The sequence below is a fragment of the Pygocentrus nattereri genome, chromosome 22, assembly GCF_015220715.1.
Source record: "Pygocentrus nattereri isolate fPygNat1 chromosome 22, fPygNat1.pri, whole genome shotgun sequence".
Taxonomy (NCBI): Eukaryota; Metazoa; Chordata; class Actinopteri; order Characiformes; family Serrasalmidae; genus Pygocentrus; species Pygocentrus nattereri.
In genome coordinates, this window is record NC_051232.1 from 15,759,242 (window position 1) to 15,783,111 (window position 23,870).

General features: G+C 36.4%; 1 protein-coding gene across 5 annotated transcripts in view; it reads left to right on the forward strand.

The window, feature by feature from the left end:
- Positions 1 to 23,870, forward strand: part of slit2 (slit homolog 2 (Drosophila)) — a 104,392-nt gene that overhangs the window by 58,824 nt on the left and 21,698 nt on the right. For all 5 annotated transcript variants that reach the window (XM_037533035.1, XM_037533036.1, XM_017715007.2 and 2 more), the window contains 16 exons: positions 2,404 to 2,475; positions 2,742 to 2,813; positions 4,179 to 4,250; positions 4,727 to 4,870; positions 6,604 to 6,767; positions 12,057 to 12,207; positions 12,665 to 12,739; positions 12,964 to 13,107; positions 13,987 to 14,130; positions 16,595 to 16,761; positions 17,872 to 18,004; positions 19,074 to 19,142; positions 20,249 to 20,320; positions 20,962 to 21,033; positions 21,417 to 21,488; positions 23,122 to 23,285. In XM_037533035.1, the coding sequence (XP_037388932.1) occupies positions 2,404 to 2,475; positions 2,742 to 2,813; positions 4,179 to 4,250; positions 4,727 to 4,870; positions 6,604 to 6,767; positions 12,057 to 12,207; positions 12,665 to 12,739; positions 12,964 to 13,107; positions 13,987 to 14,130; positions 16,595 to 16,761; positions 17,872 to 18,004; positions 19,074 to 19,142; positions 20,249 to 20,320; positions 20,962 to 21,033; positions 21,417 to 21,488; positions 23,122 to 23,285 (1,787 nt within the window). The remainder of the gene's footprint in view (positions 1 to 2,403; positions 2,476 to 2,741; positions 2,814 to 4,178; positions 4,251 to 4,726; positions 4,871 to 6,603; positions 6,768 to 12,056; positions 12,208 to 12,664; positions 12,740 to 12,963; positions 13,108 to 13,986; positions 14,131 to 16,594; positions 16,762 to 17,871; positions 18,005 to 19,073; positions 19,143 to 20,248; positions 20,321 to 20,961; positions 21,034 to 21,416; positions 21,489 to 23,121; positions 23,286 to 23,870) is intronic.

Here is a 23,870-nt window from a genome sequence, read left to right on the forward strand (position 1 = left end):
AAATGACTTGAAAAAGTGTCTGGTTCCATTGACTTACATTAAAAGTAAGGTATATATGTCATTTTAGAGATACAAGTTTTTTTCAGACAAGCTATATATATATATATATATATATATATATATATATATATATATATACACACATACATACATACATACATATACATATACATATATATATATACAGTACATAGTCAGTTTCATGGTATGGATTTAATGTTGATATTGAGGTATCTGAACTAAGTGTTTTTAGTGGTTTGGGTTTAGTGGTGTGATTTTGTTCTGTTGCCTGTATTGAGACACTGCCATGCTGCTGTCCTTCATTCCTGTCTCTTTCTGTCGTTTTCTCTCCTGAGAGCTGTGGTTTGGCAGATGAAACATTTTATCTCATCTGTGTGTGTGTGTGTGTGTGTGTGTGTGTGTGTGTGTGTGTGTGTGTGTGTGTGTGTGTGTGTGTGTAACCTAAGAATAGCTCCATTATTTTGCATTGAATTTCCTGTAGCTCCTGAATAATAAGCCTTTGTATATATTAGGCATGGCGTGTTTAGGGGTTAAATCAGTCTAGGTTACAACATGAACTTACCTATCTAGCTACATTAGCAGAGCCCTTAGAGCGGCTAGCAATGTAGACTACACCATTAACTTAGCTGCCTGACAACATTAGGAATTTCTTTGAACCATGCTACAGTAACTAGTGATGTATGCTAATGTTAACTAGCTAACACATTAGTTAACTAGTTAACACATGCTTTTAAGTAATTTCAGCCATGCCATAGTAGCTAGTGTTGTAGACCCTGCTAGGAAAAACAGCATAAACTGGCACAGTGTGTGTTGTGTTCAGGCCGACACTAGACCAGAATAAACCAGTACGAACTAATTTTGACCAGCATGTAATTAGTGTTGGTCTGTGCTGTATTTTTTGTTTGTTTGTTTTTGTTTACAGCAGAGAGTTGTACATTAAGTTAGCTAGCTAGCAATGTTAGGAAATTCTCTGGACAAAATTTGTTCATTGTACTATGGCTTTGACAACAAGTAAGCAACCTAGCAACATTAGCAAATCTTTTAGAGTAACTTCAGTTACGCTACGGCGGTTAGTGGTCTTGGCTACAGTGTTATTTCAGCTAACTGAAGATGGTGAATTCTGTCAGGGATGGGGGAGTAGCTAAGCAGCGTGCTACTTTTTGTAGTTAACTACACATTTTTGTGGCTAGTAGCTGTAGCTGCTAGTTTTATGAAATGTAGCTAATAGCTGCAGTGCCTTCAACATTCTCTTCAGCTATAGCAATAATTTTCGCTACAGTTTCACTACAGGCTTCAGGCAATCCATGCAAAATCTGAACCATAGAACATGGTAGTTAAGTAGGCTGGTGGCAACTGTGCAATCCTGACTGAGCAATGGACAGTTTGAGCAAAAGGGCTCGTGCTATGAGTGGCCCCACGCTCTGATCACCCCTTACTAGTAGGCTTAGCTCAGGGATCACAACCAAAATGTTAAGAAGAGCCATTTTGTCCTTTCAACAAAAATGAAACCATATTGGGAGGCACAGCATTTCAACTTTTTATGAGGCTGAAGTTGCTCCTCATTCTCCTGCTTCTCATTCAAATGGTCCTGTTCCACCTTAAATGGTGCCTGAGGTGCCAGATTGGAAAAACCTGGAATGATTGACTTTGCCTTTAGTTTTAATTTTTGTTGAATATCACATCTTTGGTTGTGTAAGTTTGATTGTTAGTTACACTTCATCTTACTTTTTGGTGGTTTTTTGTATATTTGCAGCTTTTCAATTGTATGGTTCCTTTTGGTACGTGACTAAATGCAGTGTCTTGTTCACATTTCTTGTTCTTCTGTTGGGCATGTTTGGTGTGTGGCGGGAGATACACATTGGAGATAAACATTCTGACAATCGCTCTTTGAAAGTAGCTAAAAAGTAGCTACCTTTCAAAAAGTAGGTAAAAAGTAGCCAACTACTAATTTTTCAGTAGCTATTCCAACCCTGAATTCTGTTTAGTCTATCAATCAGTGTTTGTCCCTAAAATCCTCAATAATAATTCTAAGAGCAGAGAAAATCTGTTTTCTGGGTGTTTTCATCAAAAAGAGGGTTTATTGATCAAAACGTTTAGGTTTGCTTGTCTAGTTTTTAAAACAATTTTCTCACAATCCAAATAATCCCAAACACATTCAGTGTTGAGTACTGGACTCTGGTGTGGTCAGGTCATTGCTGACAACTGACATTCTGACATGATTATTTTAGTCATTAAAGGACTGTTCCACTACAACTATTGGAGTTTGTTTAATTTTTCAACAGAATTTTCAGCTCCTTAATATCGATATTGGTCACAGAATTATCGATTTGCCTGTGATTTATAGAAATCTCTTTTTTCTCCCTTTACTCTGTTTCTCCACAGACGTCTGGAGCAGAACTCCATCAAAATCATACCACCTGGCGCTTTTTCACCATACAAACGCCTGAGGAGGATGTGAGTTTTCTTACACACACACACACACACACACACACAACATGACTAAGGTTATCAGCAACCTGGACAATTTAGACTTTACCCAACTACGAATGGAATGAACTGTAACAGAATGTAACAGAAGGTCACACAGTATTGTTATTAAATATTGTTAAAAAATAATTTTAAGGTTTAATTACCTCAAAGTTTAGCCTAAGGGTTACACACACACACACACACACACACACTCACAATCTTGTTTTATTAGTGTTTTATTCTTTTCACAGAGATCTCAGCAATAATCAGATTTCTGAATTGGCTGCAGATTCGTTTCAGGGTCTCCGCTCACTAAACTCACTGTAAGTATCTCTCTGTGTGTGTGTGTGTGAGTGTGTTTTTCTGAGTTTTATTAAGCTGACATCACTCAGTCTTAATTATTCATAAACGTTTCCGTTCTGAGGCTTTTAGTGCAGTGAGACACGGGTCTCACAGGGACACCAGCCATTAAAAAACTTTAAAAAGCACAAAGAACCCAGCCCGCCCACATACCAGTACAGAACCCAACACCACCACCCCCACCCCCCACCACACACCTTTAAGGCGATGCTGCTTTAACAGATTTATCCTGAGTTAAGGAGAACTTTCATTGTGTAAAACTGCACATGATATGCAGTATCTGTGTGTCTCTCTTTCAGTATTTTCTGCTTTTGCCAGTAATGACTATTAAAAATTACTACTACTATTACTACAGCTACTACTACTACTACTAATAATAATTGTATCCATTTTTTAATCTGTTTAATTTTATTTATTTTGTTTAACTATTTGTGCTTCTTTTTTGGATTTATCACTGTATCCACTATAAACAGTAGAAATCCACATCATAAGAATAATGTCACTCCACTTACTTTATACTTTTATGCTTCACAGGGCAAAGAACATTTAAGATACAAAAATATTAAATTAATGGTACATTTATCATCTAAAAAACGGAAAATGCAGAATAATATAGTCCCTAGTCTATAAATTAAAAACAGATGTTTAATCTAAATTTTCTCTCTTTCATCATCTAAGCTGCTTATTCTCCTGGGTCATGGGGGTACTGGAGCCTATCCCAGCGCTCATTGGACATAAGGCAGGAAACCCTGGGCAGTTTTCCAGTCTTAATCTAAATTGCTTAATAAATTTGTTAGAAATAACAATGGATTAACAAGTAGAACAATTTAATTCGTTTAAATACTAAAATACCTTAATTAATAATAACTTAATAGCTATAAAACTCAGAATTAACTTAGTAAAAAAAAACAGCATAGTAATTAAGAAATACTTAAATAACTTGATAATACAATGTAACAATACTGAGATTAAAATGAATGTCAATGACAAATAATGAAATGAATAACAATGTGATAACCTCAAAAAAACCATTAATATAACTTAAAATGCTGAAATAATGTAATTATTTCACCCCACATACACACACATACACACACACACCTTCTAAACTGCTTATCCTTCTGAATCGTTGGGGGAGCTGGACCCTATCCCAGCAGTCATTGGGTGGAAAGCAGGATACTCCCTGGATAGGTCCCTAAAATACACAATTAAGTTAATAAATTGTAATGTAAAATGCTGAAATATGAAAATGAATATTAGTTTTTGACTTAATTACTTTAAAATGCTGAAGTCATTTGGTCAATAATAAGTTTGTGTTGCATTTTTAGGGTTTTATATGGTAATAAAATCACTGAACTTCCTAAAGGACTGTTTGAGGGACTCTTCTCTCTACAACTACTGTAAGTACAAACACACACAAACACACAAGTGCACACAGTCACTGAGATACAACCTCGAATCAGCCCAGTGCAACAAAAATATCCATATCAATACATATGAGTATCAAATAAATGGCTTTGTATCACACAAAAATATTATAGCAAAATATATATCTGGTTTTTACATATATTTCTGGGTTTTTTCTGCATAATTTAAAAACTCTTGCTACCCATTACATGTTAAATGTTACAAGTATGTGAAAACTTTGAGCAGAAAGTGTTTAACAAAACATCTAAATCTAGCTTGTAATGTTTAAAAATAAATTTATGTGTTATTACTATATATATATAATAAACATTCCAAACCTTTGAATTATCATGGCTGTAGTACTGCTCTTAATATTTTAATATGTGTCTTGTTTTATTGCAGTATTTCTATTCACTTAAATGTTTTAATGAGGTTGTTCTGTATTGTTTATTGCTGTGTGTCCCGGCAGGTTGCTAAATGCGAATAAAATAAACTGTTTGCGTGTAGACGCCTTCCAGGACCTGCAGAACCTCAACCTGCTCTCTCTGTATGACAATAAACTACAGACAATTGCTAAAGGCACCTTCTCCTCACTGAGATCCATACAGACACTGTGAGTCTCGTTGTCACTCACATGTTAAATTATTCATGATATACTCATTTACATCATTAATTCATTACATTTACACCTGATTTATATTCTGTGTACAACAGTACATTTAATAGTTTTATTTCGTAGCTTATAACTGTAAGACTGTACTATGGAAATAGTGAATAACATAGTGCAATATATATATTTAGATTCTGTGTTTTTAAAAAAATACATTATATATATATTCCATTGAAGTTGGGACATTGTGTGAAACATAAATACAAACAGAATATGATGATTTGCAAATCCTTTTAAACCTATATTCCAATTGAATATATTTTATATATTATATTGAATAATTTGCAAATATTCACTCATTTTGAATTTGATGCCTGCAACACGTTCCAAAGAAGTTGGGACAGGGGCATGTTTACCACTGTGTTACATCACCTTTCCTTTTAACAACACTCAATAAGCGTTTGGGAACTGAGGACACTAATTTTTGAAGCTTTGTAGGTGGAATTCTTTCCCATTCTTGCTTGATATACAACTTCAGTTGCTCAACAGTCCGGGGTCTCCATTGTCGTATTTTGCGCTTCATAATGCGCCACACATTTTCAATGGGAGACAGGTCTGGACTGCAGGCAGGCCAGTCTAGTACCCACACTCTTTTACTATGAAGCCACGCTGTTGTAACACGTGCAGAGCGTGGCTTGGCATTGCCTTGCTGACATAAGCAGGGACGTCCCTGAAAAAGACGTTGCTTGGATGGCAGCAGATGTTGCTCCAAAACCTGTATGTACCTTTCAGCATTAATGGTGCCTTCACAGACGTGCAAGTTACCAATGTCATGGACACTAACACACCCCCACACCATCAGAGATGCTGGTTTTGAACTTGCTGGTAACAATCCGGACAGTCCTTTTACTCTTTTGCCCGGAGGACACGATGTCCAAGATTTCCGGTTTTTAATGCAGTGCCGTCTGAGGGATCGAAGGTCACGGGCATACAATGTTGGTTTTCTGCCTTGCAGAGATTTCTCCAGATTCTCTGAATCTTTTGATGATATTATGGACTGTAGATGATGAAATCCCTAAATTCCTTGCAATTGCACATTGAGAAACATTGTTCTTAAACTTTTGGACTATCTGCCCATGCAGTTGTTCACAAAGTGGTGAACCTCATCCCATCCTTGCTTGTGAACGACTGAGCCTTTCAGGGATGCTCCCTTTATACCCAATCATGACACTCACCTGTTTCTAATTAACCTGTTCACCTGTGGAATGTTCCAAACAGGTGTTTTTTGAGCATTCCTCAACTTTCCCAGTCTTTTGTTGCCCCTGTCCCAACTTCTTTGGAACGTGTTGCAGGCATCAAATTCAAAATGAGTGAATATTTGCAAAAAACAACAAAGTTTATCAGTTTGAACATTAAATATCTTGTCTTTGTAGTGTATTCAATTGAATATAGGTTGAAAAAGATTTACAAATCATCGTATTCTGTTTTTATTTGTTTTACACAACATCCCAACTTCACTGGAATTGGGGTTGTATACACACACATTTTTTTTAATGTATTTACATTCTACATGGGGGCTACGCACCTAGGATTTTCACTCACCTTGCACCTGTGTAAATGTGATGTGGCAATCAATGTGATTTTATTTTGATTTGATTTGTATCAACTTTGAAACAAACAAAAAAAAGTTGTTACTCTTTGTTTTGATGTCAATAATATGTGTGTGTATGTGTCAGTCACCTAGCGCAGAACCCTTTCATGTGTGACTGTCACCTGAAGTGGCTGGCCGATTACCTGCAGGAGAACCCAATTGAGACCAGTGGAGCACGCTGCACCAGTCCACGACGCCTCGCTAACAAACGCATAGGACAGATAAAAAGCAAAAAGTTCCGCTGTTCAGGTACACAATACAATATCATGATGATATGATACTGCAATGATACAATATTATTACAATGCCTAGTCATAATCCAGTATTATAATAATACAGTTTATCTTTCAATATATTATATCGTTCTAATTACAATACAATCTTAACACAATACAGTATCACCATGCTAATGCATGCTAATGTCCCAAGATTGTGATACAATGTCAAAATGCAACATTAAAATGATACTACATTATTACCATATCAATATTATCACAAGACAGCACTATCACAAAACAGTTTTACAATACAAAATGATTGCAATGCAGTATTAACACTATATGATATTGTCACAGTACAACATTGTCACAATACCCTAGTACCATACTGTATTATCACAGCATAACATTACAGCATAACATTATCACAATGCAGCAATACCATATTATCATGATAAAATATTATGCCACTACTGAGTACACACACACACACACACACACACACAGATACGACTTATACATTATTCAACACAGAAGCACAGTAATATCCATATCAATATACATGAATAACAAATAAGAGCATTATATTTGCAAATGTTGCATATATACATTTGCACACTGCTGTTCAAATCAATATTTTTAACAACATAAAATCTGTTTGGTTTCAGGTAAATAGTTAAAATGATTATAATCTGCTGTTCTTTCTTTAAAGAACTGTTACATATGTGACCATAATGATGAACAGAGCTGTAGAAGATTCTCAAATTACTTAGAAAGCTGTAGAACTTCAAGGATGGTGTTTTTTCTTAAAGAATTTCCACAGTTCATCACAAAAAATAAGATTGTTTCAGGTCAAGAAATTAATGTAACCATACAGTATTATCACTGTACAATATCACTATGTAATGTGATCACAATATGATCGAACTAGACAATATTATTATGATAGCATATTACAGTATGATGTTACTGTGATACAATATTTTAGCCACAATTTATATTTACATATTTAGCAGCAGAGCCCAAGTTGTCTTAGCAGAGATAGAGAGTGAGAGCGAGAGACAGAGAGAGGTGAGGTGTATATTAGTGTAATATTCATTGACTGTAAGTCAGATGAGTATTGATCTATGTGTGTGGTTATAAATGAGCCGGATTCACTGATCAATATTCATATTCATTTATTGATAAGCACAGGCACTGATGTTAGAGTTTTCTGTGTTTGTGTTTGCTGTAGCTAAAGAGCAATATTTCATACCAGGTATGTTCAGATAGTGCTGCACTGTGTGATGCCTCTCACAAACACTCACCTGTTTGAACAATGTAATTCACTTACAGCACAAGGGCTGCACAATGAATGCATTTTTAATGTTATCACAATGTGAGTTTCTGTGATAAATACATTGTTAAGGGTTGTGATGACAAAAAAAGATCAGGTTACCTCATATTCAATGGCAGAGTGGTGCATTTAGACTGGCATATAGCGTTGCCTGTGCTGGGCTTGAAGCCAAACCCTGCTTTTGCACAGGCAGAGCAAATACATTAGTAATAAATACAAATACAAAATGACAACTCAAACACTACTCTCTGCTGTAAACAAACCTGTAAAAAGGTTGTGATTGCTGTGTGAGTATTCCCACTCTCAGTGATGCATGGAAACCCCTTAAACTCCCAGGTTTATTACATAATAAGGCTTATTATTCAGTAAATACAGAGACTTCAATGCAGCCTGGCAGAGATAAACTTATATAAGCTATAGTTATGTAATTGTATAATAGAACTTTGAGCCTGCTGGTGGGCCCTGGCTTTTCAAATTAAATGTGTGAAGCAGTGTTAGAACAAACTTGCATCACCATAAGAGCTTTAGAAGGAATTATATATATGCAAAAGTCATAGGCACTTAAGCACTTTGTTTAAAACCATTTATCAGAGCAGAGAGTGTGTCTGTGTTGTAAAATAACTGTGTGTCATTAGAATAAATGTAAATAAACATAAATAAAATATACTCATTTTTGTAGGCCTATGCAGAAAATAAAAATATTAGTTTTTTGTAGCCTTTATAGAAAAGGCTGGCTGACTGTATAGCCTCAATGTGCTCGCAGTTCTGATGTAAAAAGCTATTAGTATTTCATTATTTTTATCTTGCACGATAGTGAATGTTGCTTTTCTAAAAATTTGTGCTTAGATTTTTGTTTATACAGCAATAAATTAATAAATAAGGTTCTGAGACACTATTTTAAAGCATAGCCTTTTAAAGCATCATTCATCATCCTTGTGACACAGCTTTAATGAACATTGCATTTGATGTGATATAGTGCAGCCCATCAGCACAGCTTATTGAGCATGCAGGTGTGTTTAATCACTAAACAGCTCTACTGACCACAGATCAATATCTCCTGTTAAAGCGATAGTTCACCCCCCCCCCCAACCCCAAATACAATCAGTCATCCAAGACATGTTTGCTGTTTGAAGTTTCTTTAGTTTTAGCACTGGAGCTACGATACTAATGTAGCTAAAAAGCAATGACACCCAATTATATAGCTGTGTATAGTTAATGTAAGACGATGTAAAAAGTTTTTATTTGATGGGGTGGGTAACGTGGCTGTGTAGCATGATGCTAGCCAACGCAGGCATCTGTTAGTTGACGTAACAGAATTAGCAGTTAGCATTCTCCTCCGAATGTGAAGATGTGGTGGAGCTTCAGCTGTCTCAGAGGATTACGTGACTGTGTTGAGAGTGAAATATTGTTAAATAATACTAAACATCAATTCTTCACATTAACATATAACATAGAATATATTCCTTTAATGTAAACACACAAAAAGCTAAAGATTATAACCTATTCACCATTTTCTCATTCGATTTTTCCATTCCATCTTAAGTGGTATAGCAGTTTAACTGCATTTAAGGTCGAACAGAAAATTCTAATTAGATGCTTCCAAATATAAAGCCAGCTTCACTTCACACTTCACAGGCCAGTATGCTGATTTAGGCATGCAGTTAGTATCGTGTTAATACATGGGGCATATGTTTCCATTGCATGTTAGCTACGTTAGCCTTGTAGCTCTAGTGCTCAAACTAAAGAAGCAAAGTTCAACCACCAAACCAAGTCTTATCTCATCGACTACAAATTGTACGCACAGGGGAGAACTGGGGAGGGATTTCCAATCAAAGTATCGGTTTAATGCACACAAAGTGCATTATGAACTGTGTGTGTGTGTGTGCATGATGAGGTGTGTCTCTCTCTTCCTTTCTCGCACACACTCAGGGATCCATCATGTCAGTAAGTGTAAGTAACGGAAACCATGACAACCACAAAACCCTCGTCCAATCAGAGAACTGCTCACGTTTCCCTTCCCTCTACCTAATCGTCCCCATCCCCTCACTCCTATACAGCTAGTCAGACCAGAGGCACTCATATGTAAAGACACATATATGTGCAAAATATATGAATATATGTGTGAATTTCTGTTAGAATAGTAATAATTGTTTCTTTGTATTTTCTTCATTTGTTTACTCAAATTGGTTGAACTTGATGTCAGCTTCAGCTGCAATTTTCCTGCCACACCCTTTCTCTCTCTTTTTTCTTCACCTTCACTTTCCACACTTCCCTCTCTCTCTGTACCGCTCACCTTTTCTTTCTTGTTTTATTAGTATTCTTTCTTGATAGTTTTATCAAAATATTGATTAATGTGTTCACCCTTAATCCTTTATTCTTTCTCTCTTACTCTGTATCTTTCTCTTTCTCTCTCTGTACGTCTCTCTGCTGTACTCTCTATTTTTATACTCTCGCTCTCTCTCTCTCTACATATACATATATATATTTATATTTATATAAATATATTTAAATATACATATACATATATATATTTATATTTATATAAATATATTTAAATATACATATACATATATATATTTATATTTATATATAAATATATTTATATATATATATATATATATATATATATATATATATATATATATATATATATATATATATTTTCTCTCTCTCTCTCTCTCTCTCTCTCTCTCTCTCTCTCTGTCTCCCTCTCTCTAACTCAGCGGGGTTTTCCTTTGTGCTTGATTTAACCATGTGTTTTCTCTGCTCAGACTGAGGCATGGTTCTGTCAAGCACCATGGAACGTCTTGCAGCATCGACAGCATGGCAAGAACAAGAGTCAACCTGCACCTGTGTGTGTGTGTGTGTGTGTGTGTGTGTGTGTGTGTGTGTGTGTGGGGGTGTGTGTGTGTGTGTGTGTGTGTGTGTGTGTGTGTGTGTGTGTGTGTGTGTGTGTGTGTGTGTGTGTGTGCGCGTGTGTGTGAGACGTTTTTGCATGCAATGTTATTCTGAGTGTGCGTATGTGTAGGACTGCAGCTTCATCCACACCAGCAGGTTCTCATAAATGCACGTCTTTGCAGTCAGCAAAATCAAGGTGGAAAGAATGTATCAAATTGTGTTGAGTTATTCTGTATAACATGATTTAATTTGTGATTTCGTTCAAGATTTTTTTTCAAGATATCAGTTAATGCTAAAAAAGCAAGTGAGCTATAGATAGCAGAAGGGGTAAGTCTCTGGATAATTAATAATCCTGATTGTTTTTTGCCTAATAATTCAGATATCGCCCCCAGACCTGCATTCAAGGAGAATATCCTTCATTTTGCACATTATGATTTTACTCTGAACCCTTCTGTATATCTCAATACATATACACAGTTTGTTCATTAATGAGACCCTGCTTGTGTGGTTTCTGCTCTTTCAATGATGTTCATAGAAGCCATTTGAGTGTTAGTACTGCCCCTTGTGGAGAATTTGCATCCTGCTTTGACATGCTGCACACTGAAAAATCAAGTAGTTTTAAACTCTTTTTGTCTGTTTTACAAATGTTACATTCATTTATATATTTTTATTTCTTTATAATTACATTATTTGGTTTTATATCTTTGTAATTCTAAGCTGAAAAAAATTATTTAGTGAAAAATAGTGCAGCTCTACTAATTTCTGTTTTGTGAAACCAGACACTGCCATTGTGTCTGGCGTGTGAGTGTTGCTGTGCAAAGCCATGAGTATAGTGTTATCATGGCTTTGGGTGATGATGGTTTTGTGTTGTCGTGGTGATAACTGAGTTTCCTCTGGTCTAATTTATCCTGCAGCCTTTAAACCTTTATGGTCCCTTTAATTTTTAACCTTTGACCAACAGCCTCTCACACACTTTCCACCTGCCGTAGACCTTACATCATTGACTGTGTGTGTGTGTGTGTGTGTGTGTGTGTGTGTGTGTGTGTGTGTGTGTGTGTGTGTGTGTGTGTGTCTCTGTGTGTGTAGGTGTAGAAGATTACCGCTCTAAACTGGGAGGTAGCTGTTTTGCTGACCTGGCGTGTCCTGATAAGTGTCGCTGTGAGGGAACCACAGTGGACTGTTCTGGACAGAAACTCACCAAGATACCGGACCACATCCCACAGTATACTGCAGAACTGTGAGTCACAAACACGCAAATTTAAGTTCAAAATACAGTCCAAGCCCACCTCTTCAAACTAATATAGAGGTTATTTGTAAAATCTGTAAATAGTGTAGATTCCAAAAATTTAAATAGATTATAAATGTATTCTATTTACACAAACAGCTCATCGAAATAGAATTAGAACTCATTGAAAAACGTCCATCTGATTGTACAACTACACCACTAACCAGGCGACTACACCTGTTTCCATTTGTTGCTGCCCCCATTCACTGGTAACCCTACATCCATTTCCTTTTTCTCACTACATCAAAAAGCCAGGGTCCTTGTAGAAACTATTACTTATTATCTACATAAACTTGTGTCATCTGTATCCAGAATGTGACTAACCTCATAGTGCCTCCTCACTTCTGAAACCAAAACTATGATTCTCTTATCCTTAATTAATCATGAACTAAATGTGCTCCTTTTACAGGCGATTAAACAATAATGAGTTCACTGTGTTGGAGGCAACTGGAATCTTTAAAAAGCTCCCACAACTGCGGAAAATGTGAGTCTCTGTTTTTAGACATATCAACATTTCCTGATGAATAGATAAATAGAAACAGTCCAGAATGACATGTAATAAAATCTCTTAAAAATTACAATATCGTTTTTTTTCGTTTTCCTATTAAGTCACCATTTAAGAGAAATCATCTCTGTGTTCATCTGTCTGTTCTTTCTCTGTTGTCTCTGTTACTGTGTACTGCACATGCTGACTGGCGTGTTGATCAGTAATCTGAGCAGTAATAAGATCAGTGATATCGAGGAGGGAACATTTGAAGGAGCTGCTGGTGTTAATGAACTTGTTCTGACTAGCAACCGTCTGGAGAACATTCACTACGGCATGCTGAAGGGTCTAACAGGCTTGAGAACACTGTGAGTACGATATACTCGCTTAAGGTGCTTTTCAGGAACTTGTTTCTATCAGAGGAACCTTTAAGGAACTCAAGATGAACTATATGATCAACTGTATAATTCTCCTTTAGGAAATGTGTGGTTCTCATTCATTAACTATGTGGTTCTCTTTTATAAACACCTATGTAGTTCTCTTTTAGGAACCAGGTGACTGTCCTTTAGAAACTATGTGGTTCTCCGGTGAAAACAACAGTGTGATTTTCTTCTAGGAACTGTTTGGCTCTCCTTTAGTGGTTCTTTAGTTAAACTTTAGTTTCTCAAACAGACATGCACATAAGCAGACACTCACAGCTGGGTGACTGTAGTCATTAGATCTTAAATGTCAGAGTCATAAATCATGAGTGAGTCTGGTGGTGGTGAAAGTTCTCTCACTGCAGGCCTCCAGCCAGAAGGTCACTGTGTGCATACATCTACATCTGCTGTAGGATTTAACACACGAGAGAGAGAGAGAGAGAGAGAGAGAGAGAGAGAGAGAGTCCATCACTATGAAAAATATTAGTATAAACAATTACATTTCTAGATTGTTCTAGATTAAACGGAAGATTTTAAAATTTAAACTAGCTAATGTGTTTGCTTGTTTGCTTTATAATGCATTGTAATATTCATATGATTCACACGGTCATTCTGACAGATTGTAATATGCTAAAGGAAGTCTAGCAGGTGATGTGGCTTCTGTTCTACCTCAGTTACCTGACAGTGCTGGCAGTCTCTTACAGACGGAAGATTCAGAAATCATTTTGCCTGCTGGTGCTATGAAGCTCATTGGTAAATCGTCCTCAGGACATTGTTTAGTTCTTTCTGTTCTAATGTACGTGTATGTGTGTGTGTTTGTGTGTGTAGGATGTTACGCAGTAATAAGATAAGCTGTGTCAGTAATAGCAGCTTCACTGGTCTGAGTTCAGTACGGCTGCTCTCTCTCTACGATAACCTGATCACATCTATCGCCCCAGGAGCCTTCGACACACTCCACTCTCTCTCCACACTGTGAGTACACACTCTTTCTTGTTTAAATTATAAAAAATATTTGAAGAATTGCTTACTATTTATTTAATACATTACATTACATTTTACATTACATTACATTACATTTAGCAGATGCTTTTATCCAAAGCGACTTACAAATAATGTGGTACATAGAACAAACATAGTCAGGCCTTAAAGGAGGCCAAGGGGTAATAGCGGGGTAGAGAAGGGAAGGAGGGCAAGAAGGAGATGAGGTTGGTAGTGGCTAGATTTGCAAGAGGCGATTAGAGCAAGTGCTCCCTGAAGAGCTCTGTCTTCAGGAGTTTCTTAAAAATAGTGAGGGATGCCCCTGCTCTGACAGTGGGAGGTAGCTTGTTCCACCATTGGGGAATCAAGTATGAGAACAGTCTCGATTGCTTTGTGTGACTGTTTGGCAAAGATAAGCGACGTTCATTGGAGGATCGCAGCGGCCGGGCGGTGCTGTAAGCCTTTAGGAGTGAGTGCAGGTAGGAAGGAGCCTGCTCTGTTAACACCTTGTAGGCAATTGTAAGAGTTTTAAATTTGATACGAGCAGCAACCGGTAACCAGTGGAGCTCAATGAGCAGTGGGGTGACATGCTCCCGTTTTGGTTGGTTAAAGACCAGACGCGCTGCAGCGTTCTGAACCATCTTCAGTGGTTTTACAACACAGGCCGGGAGGCCCGTCAGTATGGCATTGCAGTAGTCGAGGCGTGAGATGACCACTGCTTGTACCAAGAGATACAAATCATACAATAATACAAATCATTCCTTATTTTTAAGAACAGTGTATGCTTTCAAAAACATAAGGGATAAAAGTATTGGCACCCCTCAAAATGTTTTATAATAAAACCAAAGGAATGAGCATCTTTTGGGGGGACTTCAATCTAAACTATGGCCCAGTTTAAGATTCCTGGCTGAGACAGTGAGGTTTCAATTTTAGTTCTGCTGTGACTTTGATGGTGTCTGTGATATCACATATTCGAATAAATTACCCATGTCCTGTGGAAGTAAAAACAGCCCCACAGTATCACAGATCTACCACCACACTTCACAGTAGGGATGAGGTACTTTTCTGCATGGCTATATTTGTGTTCATGACAAACTTACCTCTGGTGTTTGTTGCCAAAATCTGTATTTTTGTCTCATCTGACCAAAGAAGATGGTCCCACTGAAAGTTCCAGTAACATGTGGTAAACTATGAATTTGTTGATTTGTGAGAGCACAGGCTTTCTTCTGGAAAACCACCCCAAACAACTTGTGGTTATATAAGTGATGTTTGATTGTAAGGAGACATTCTGACCACTAGAGCTAACTAATTTCTGCAGTTCCCCATCTGTGATCCTTGGAGATTCTCCTCAAAACGTTCTCCTCACTGTGCATGGGGTCAATATAGACGTACGCCCTCTTCCCAGCAGAACATCTCCTGCATTTTCAACTATTAGCTCCAAGACATTTTGACACACATCACTGCTGTTTTCTCTGGTCTGTCTCATAACGATGGATGACTGACTGAGAGAATTTGGTCTGTGTTTCATCTCTTATATACTCCACAGTGAATCAGGAAGCCATGGCTGACCATTTAGGTGTGCCTAATCACTCAGGTCAACTTAAAACAAAAATTATGAATAAGAGTATACTTTAACACAATAATTGTGACACACATAGATAAAAAAAAAATTTTTTTCATGACAAGATTTTTTTTAAATTCTTTCAAGCATTATACCTCAAATAAAGGTTAGTTTTTTGCTAATATTTGAATGAAAGATCAAAACTACTAAGCAATTAAGAATATAGCAATTGCTCATATTTACCAAGGGTGCCAAAATTTGTGGAGGGCACTGCGCATTGAAAAGCACCTGAGACCGGCTGTCAGATATGATTCATAAATTAATGAATAGAACAAAATTCCACGAGATTTTAACTTCAAACATGTCTAACTGCCAGACAGCTAAAACTTGGCCGTGTGTGGACCTTTCATCAAGTCAATGACCCCAAACACATGAAAATCCACACAGGTTGCAGAAACAAAAAATCTGAGTTTTGCAATTACTCCCTCAGTCTCCAGATTTGAACCCAGTGAAAACCTGTTGTGGCAGTCCACAAGTGAAGTCACAATAATTTCAAGAAACTGGAAATGTTCTGCATAAAGCAGTGGTCCAAGATCCCTCAATAAGGTTCTCCAACCTTATTAAGCATTACAGAATGTTGCTCAGTGCTATAACTCTCACCACTGGAGGTGTCAGCAAATATTAATAATGGGAGTGCAATATTTTTGGATGCTATGTTTTAAAAAAAAAATCGGTGTAAAACAGTGTAAAAATAGAAATATGTAGCTCAGCTAAGTCATTTGTATAAGATACAAATAAATATATGATATATCACTAAGTGCTTTTTTATTTAATATATTGATTTTTGAGAATGTTATGTTTGAATTGTGGTTTTAGTGTATATTTTGTGTGTGACAGTAATCTGCTGGCCAACCCATTTAACTGTAACTGTCACCTGGCATGGCTGGGCGAGTGGTTGAGGAAGAAAAGGATCGTTACAGGAAACCCGCGCTGTCAGAACCCCTACTTCTTGAAGGAAATCCCTATACAGGATGTGGCTGCACAGGACTTCGCCTGTGAGGATGGTACGAACGCTCTCAGCTCAGCATTCAGCTGTACATACTAGAGAGCTTAATCCACTCATTTACTTAATCATTAAGTACAAAACATTCTTCTGTAATTATTCCAGAATACAATATCACAACATTATTCTGCTAAATTATGGAATTCCAAGAATTCCAAGAATTATTTACCCAACAGATTTTTACTTATAGTGTTATTTATCGAATACATTTTTATTTATATCATTATTTTCCTAATATTTTTTTAGTTATAGTGTTATTTCCTAGTAGATGTTTTGTTTATAATCCCCAGTACATTTTTGTTATAGTATTTTATTATATTATGTATTCAAAATCATTTTTTTCTGGTGTTATTTACCAAATAAATGAGAATTTACAGTTTTATTTACCCAGTAGATTTTAGATTGTATTTTTTTTTATCCAAAATGTTTCATTTATATTGTTATTTACTTAAATATTATTTACCCAAGAGGTATTTATTTATACTGTAAATGACTCAATAGAGTTTTATGTATAGTTATTTATCCATACGATTTTTTTGTTTGTAGTGTTATTCACCAAATAGTTATTTATAGCATTACTTTTCTAAAATGTTTTTTGTATTTATAGCACTATTTGCCACATCTTATTTATTTATTATTTATTTAAGTAATGAATTATATAAAACATCTAATAGACTTTAACATTCAGGACAGTCTGTGCTGTATTATGTTCTTTATTTGTTTTGGTATTGGTGTGAATTATTTAACATTTGCTTATTGATGTTGGTATCAGTTATGTTTTCTCAGGTTTTGTTAAATAATTAAACATCACACTGCTCTGATTTTGATTATAATATTGCAGAATATTACTGCACAGTGTGTCAGTGGAGATGGTTTTTGGGTTTTTGTCCTTAAACAGGGTTTAAAGTGCTACAGTGATAAAAATCTATCATACTAAGTGGAGCATAGAGCTGAGTTAGCTAAGCTTAAATAAACGTTCACAATCTTACAATAACACACACACTTTTTTGAGTGTCTGGATTTGTTTTTATATCAAGACTGTGCTTATCTCCTATCTGTGTGTGTGTGTGTGTGTGTGTGTGTGTGTGTGTGTGTGTGTGTGTGTGTGTAGGTAATGATGAGAATAGCTGTTCTCCTTTGGCTCGGTGTCCAGCTGAGTGTTCATGTTTGGACACTGTGGTTCGCTGTAGTAATAAAGGACTGAAGGTTTTACCCAAAGGAATTCCTAAAGACGTTACTGAACTGTAAGTGGATATATGTGTGTACATATGAGTGTACATATTTGTGTGTTTGTATGTGTATGTACGCTGATCATTATCACACCTCCTTGTTTGTACATTAATTGTCCATTTTATCAGCTCCACTTACTGTATAGGTGCACTCTGTAGTTCTCCAATTACAAGCTGTAGTCCATCTGTTTATGTTGTTAGCCCCCTTTTACCCTGTTTTTCAATGGGCAGGACCACCACAGAGCAGGTGTTATTTGGGTGGTTGATTATTCTCAACACTGCAGTAACACTGAAGTGGTGGTGATGTACTAAAGTGTGTTGTGCTGATACAAGTGGATCAGACACAGCAGTGCTACTGGAGTTTTTAAACACCTGTGTCACTGCAGGGCGAAGAATAGTTCACCACACAAAAATATCCAGCCAACAGTGTTCTGTGGGCAGCGTCCTGTGACCACTGATAAAGGACTAGAGGATGACCAACACAAACTGTGCAACAAAAGATGAGCTACTGTCTCTGACTTTACATCTACAAGGTGGACCAACAAGGCCTAATAAAGTGGACCATGAATGGACACTGTGTTTAGAAGCTCCTGCAGCACTGTTCTGTCTGATCCACTCGTGCCAGCACAACACACACTAACACGTCACTGCCACGTCAGTGTTGTCTCTTGAATTATTTTTTCTCTAAACCAATCTTTATCAGAGGAGTATCACACAGTGTATTAAAATCTACGTGTGCTTATCAGCATTCAAGTAGAATGTAGAACTGTGCACATAAACAGCATAATAGATCATAGTCTCAGACAGACTTTAGCACAGTACTGTATGTGTATACAGAAACACAGTCTTGAGTGTATACATGCTGTTTAAAGCCACTATATTCACAAGCATATAAAAATAAACTCCCATTCAGTCTGTTTAATGATGTTTATCAGATTGTGACAAGCAGAACGTAGAACCTGTTTAATAACACGAGTATCTCCTTACAGTGGAGCGTATCCCCTCACAGTCTGTCTTTCTTCTATTAGCCGTTGCGGTTGTTGCTAATGTGCTATTTCCTCTGTGTGTGCTGGGTTTTTGATAGATATCTGGATGGAAACCAGTTCACCCAAGTTCCTCTGGAGCTCTCCAACTATAAACACCTCACGCTCATGTACGTATCAGGGATCGCACTCAGCCTCACTAGTTACGAAAGGCTAATCACAGCCCTTATAATGCTACCTCTTTAACATCCCCTTATCATCAAACTGCCTTCTTTGTATTTACTCTTCATTTAGTGCAGCCAGCAAGATTACTTAACCTATTTCCAGACAATTTTCCTCATTTTATCTAATTTTATACATCTAGGAATATTAAGGATCTTATTCCTTAATCAGATCATTTTGCTAATTTTAATCTCTATTTCCTGGGGAAAAAAACGAATTATCTGACTAGCAAATAAGGCAATTTCATTTTATAAAGCGACTTAAGTTGAAATTGAATGACTATAATTTTACAGATTTTTACCGTTGTTGAGAAAACATATGTCACTGTTAATTAGCAGGTTTTACTCTTTCACTGCTGCTGGATTTTTTTACCCTTTTTACAGTGTGAAGTTTGTTATTGATTTATTGATTTTAGAAACTGAGTTTGGGAGATTAGTCTGTTTTGAATATGAATGCTCTATTGGTCCCACGCTGGTTGTTAATAATGCTTCATTAACAGGCTTCCTTAAAGGCTGCATGGTCATGTGACTGCTCCACATCCTGCTGCACGTTTCAGTCTTTAATTTGTTTTTGTTCTGATTTTAATCTCTGTTAACACACTATTAGGTAATTTTGCTATAAAGTGTTACCAACTTACTCTTTATTTTAAATATCTTAATCATTTTCACATGAATATTATAAAATACAGAGGAGAGCAGGACACAAAGAAGCACTAGGTAAAATGCAGCATTGTAAACGGATTCCAGTAGAACATGCTTTTAGTCATTTTGTGTTCTTAGAGCAGCGTCGTCTGCTAAAATTCACAGGAGTCAGGCACATATTTCTCTGGATTCACTATGAAGAGTAAATTCTTTTCATTAGAAGTGATTCATAATCTGTAAATTATTTGAACCTCCCTCTTGCATAAAAAAAAATAGAGCTTTATTGATATATATATAACTACATAACTACATTATGCTGTATAATTATACGGTATTACTATGTAATATATAAAAGAAAGTTTGTGTTTGTAAGCAGCACCGTGTGTGTATATGTTTGTGTGTGTTTTTTGCAGCGATTTGAGTAATAATCTGATCAGCACGCTATCCAACTACAGCTACAGTAACATGTCTGAGCTGCTAACACTGTGAGTGTCTTAATTATTATTATTAGTGGTATTATTACAAACGTGTTTATAATTACTGCTTGTGTATTAAGGGTTGTGCTTTTGAACAATTCATTATTTTTGTAACATCAGAGAAATTCTAGTAAGGAGAATTGCCGCTCAGCAATGTCTTCTGGTTGGCTAGACACTAGAGGGCTGCTCTGAGCGAGTCCAAATTGTTCCTAAGGACCTTTTTTTATTAAAAAAAACTGCATAAAACAGCATAAAATATTTCAGCACTGCTGTTTTTTTTTTGTTTTTTTTTTATATTTTTATAGTCCAGTTTTAGGACCTCATAACAGTGTCTTATGTAAATTCATGGCATCAGTTAGTGTGAACCACTTTGAAGGGGTCTCTGCTGCATATATAGGACAAAAGATTTTTTCTTATACTTTTTTTATTTTTAAATGGACTTGGAATGAGTATTTTTCCTGGACATTGTCTCTGGCGAGATTTTAATTTGCTGGTCTTGCAGTGAAATGACTGCATTTGCTGGCTAATAGAAGCTCTGATTTGTATATATAGAAGTTTGCATTAGTGTGTGTATGCATGCATGTATGTGTATGCATATGTGATTATGTGTTTGGGATGTACTGGATTGTAACATTATTGCCTAATGACAGAATCTTAAGCTACAACAGACTGAGGTGTATACCAGCAAAAGCCTTCGACGGACTCAAATCTCTCCGATTACTGTGAGTGCAGCTTGCTATCTCCTCTGGTTTAGCTGTTATGGAGTCTGTGATAGACTCATTGTAGGATACATTTTACATGATAGATTACCGGTGATTAACTGTTTTTTTTTTTTACAATTTGTATAGAGTAAAGAAAAAAATTAAAGCTACAAAATCTGCAAATTGTTTCAAATATAAAGAGAAAAGTAGTTCCAGCAGTTTAGAGTAAAGCAAACTTATTATACTTATAGTCTATTTTTAAATGTTTTGTTGGTGAATTGTGTCTGTTCCCACTTCAAACCACAGAAACACAAATAATGTGGTAAATATTGTGTATAATGTAAATGTCTAAGTATTGTGATGTTTTTCCACATTGTCTATCCTTACTCACTCTCTCTGTGCAGCTCTCTCCATGGCAACGACATTGCAGTAATTCCTGAAGGGGCTTTTAAAGACCTTTCCTCTCTCTCTCACCTGTAAGTGATTATACACTTGTTTACAACCCCAATTCCTATGAACAAGTACACACACACACACACTCAAAATGAGTCAATATTTGCAAAAAAACAATAAAGTTTATCCATCTGAACATGAAATATCTTGCCTTTGTAGTGTATTCAATTGAATATAGGTTGAAAGGATTGGCAGATCATCGTATTGTGTTTTTATTTATGTTTTACACAACGTCCCAGCTTCATTGGAATTGGGGTTGTACACTGTTTATTTATTTAAATGAATTGTTTAACAATTTAAATTTGCATCAAATGAAATCTAACAGTTTCCACATTATTATTAAATCAAGTAACACAGGCAGTACTGTACATTTGCATATCCCTTACATCTTTAAATCATGACTACAAACAATGGCGCACTTGTAACAGAAGGCTTGAAGCAGTGGTGGTCAGCGATGGTTGCTAAGCAGAAGCTGGAGCTTGGTGGAGGACATAATGATTTAATTTGCCATAATATAATGACAGCAAATAAACACAAATATGCTAGGATCATTCTACCAAATTGATTTAAAGTCACAGCTTTTGGGCTTTCAAGATTGGATTCCTTTTGCTTTAAGTAACATGTAGAATTTCAAACCCTTCTGGATCCAGGGAGCCAGCCTTTTGTCTGCTGCAGTGAAGTTTATTGTTGCACACTCAAGGTCTCAGAGATACAGCTAGCCGTAAGACATTGGGCTAACACAGTTATATAGCTGGACTGATGCCAAGATTAGACCCAGCTCATACAGGACAAGTAACAGGTGTGACAAACACGACCATATAGGGATAAACAAGAATAGACAGAAGAATGTTCTAAATACAGGCACAGTACAGGCACACGCAATACAGAATATGTAACACAGATATGGCACAATTCAAAACAATAAATTCCTTCAAACACTGTGCCTATACTATATATTAGTTTAATTTAAATTTGTTAGAATAAATGATTAAACATTGTATTGGTAGTGACAAAATAAAATCATAACACTACTTAAGCGTTGCCCAAAGTTTCGGTAGTGATTTCTCTAGTTAATTGTGAGCTGGTCAGTACCTGATAGATTTGAACAGTTGTACACACAACAAATCAGAATAGTTTTCATTAAAACACATAAGTCTTTATTGCAGAAAATATCAGTAGTTTCAGTAGTGACAGTTCTTAATGTTACTGAATTTCAGACTTTGGGACAGATTTATTTAGAAACAATGGGATCTAACTGCTCACTTCCAGCTCTAAAGTACAGGGGCTTGGCTAAAATAAGACTCTGCATGTGGACTAAAACTCTTTTTGATAATAACATAAAAACGTGGGACAGCATTTTTTGAATAAAGTACTATTTTTTTTTAACTAAATTCAAAATAAGTCAAAATCTTTCAACTTTGCTTTGAAATAAATAACAACAACATTGAAAAACAATTATTACTTATAGATCATAACATAATCCTTGTAAATATCTGAAGCCTAAATATGTATTTTTTTAAGTTCTTTTACTGTGGGACTGCAGTTTGAATTAATTCAACAAAAAGGCCCAGTAACACTTACATCACAGCAGTATGATATGTTGTGTTGGTGTTTGTTTGCTTACCGCTTGTTGATGTTTACTTGTGTTTACTGCAGTGCTCTGGGGGCAAATCCACTGTACTGTGACTGTGGAATGCAGTGGCTCTCTGAGTGGGTGAAGAGTGGCTATAAAGAGCCGGGTATTGCCCGCTGCGCTGGACCTGCAGACATGGCAGATAAACTCCTGCTGACCACGCCCTCCAAAAAATTTACCTGTACAGGTACGTCTCACACACAAATATACATCTGATATAACGGAGTCAATATGTGAGGACCACAAGCAGCCCTTTTACCTTATGTTGGGTTTGCGGTCACTCGGTTCTGTCTGAGAGAAGTTAACAAAGTCTCAGTAGTAAGTAAGAATAAGATTCATGAAATGCAAAGCTGCCCCATCATTATTCTAAGTAACATGACTTGATTGGTGCATTTATAGAGGTGCCGGGGCCTTGTGGTTTTCCTGTGCCAGGTAAGGCAGCCAATCACAACCCTGAAATGAATAAAACCCCACTGCCTTCATCTGCCCTGTCCCTCTGGACCTATCGTGTTACCTTTGAACTCAGACTGTTTGAAAACTGTCCCATGTGTTCTCTACCCCTTTAGCCCTTTTGTGCATGTGTGTGGGTCAGTCAGTGTGACCTCCTGACTGACCATCTCAGATTTAATGCTTTCAGGAAATGATGTAATTGTGTCCAGTAGAGAGTGTGTATAATTTTAATCTTGTATATTCTTCTTCTGTCATATAGAAGCTTTAAAAAGAGGGCTTGGCCTTAACTTTTACCAAGTTCGACATTTTATGGCTTGCCAAA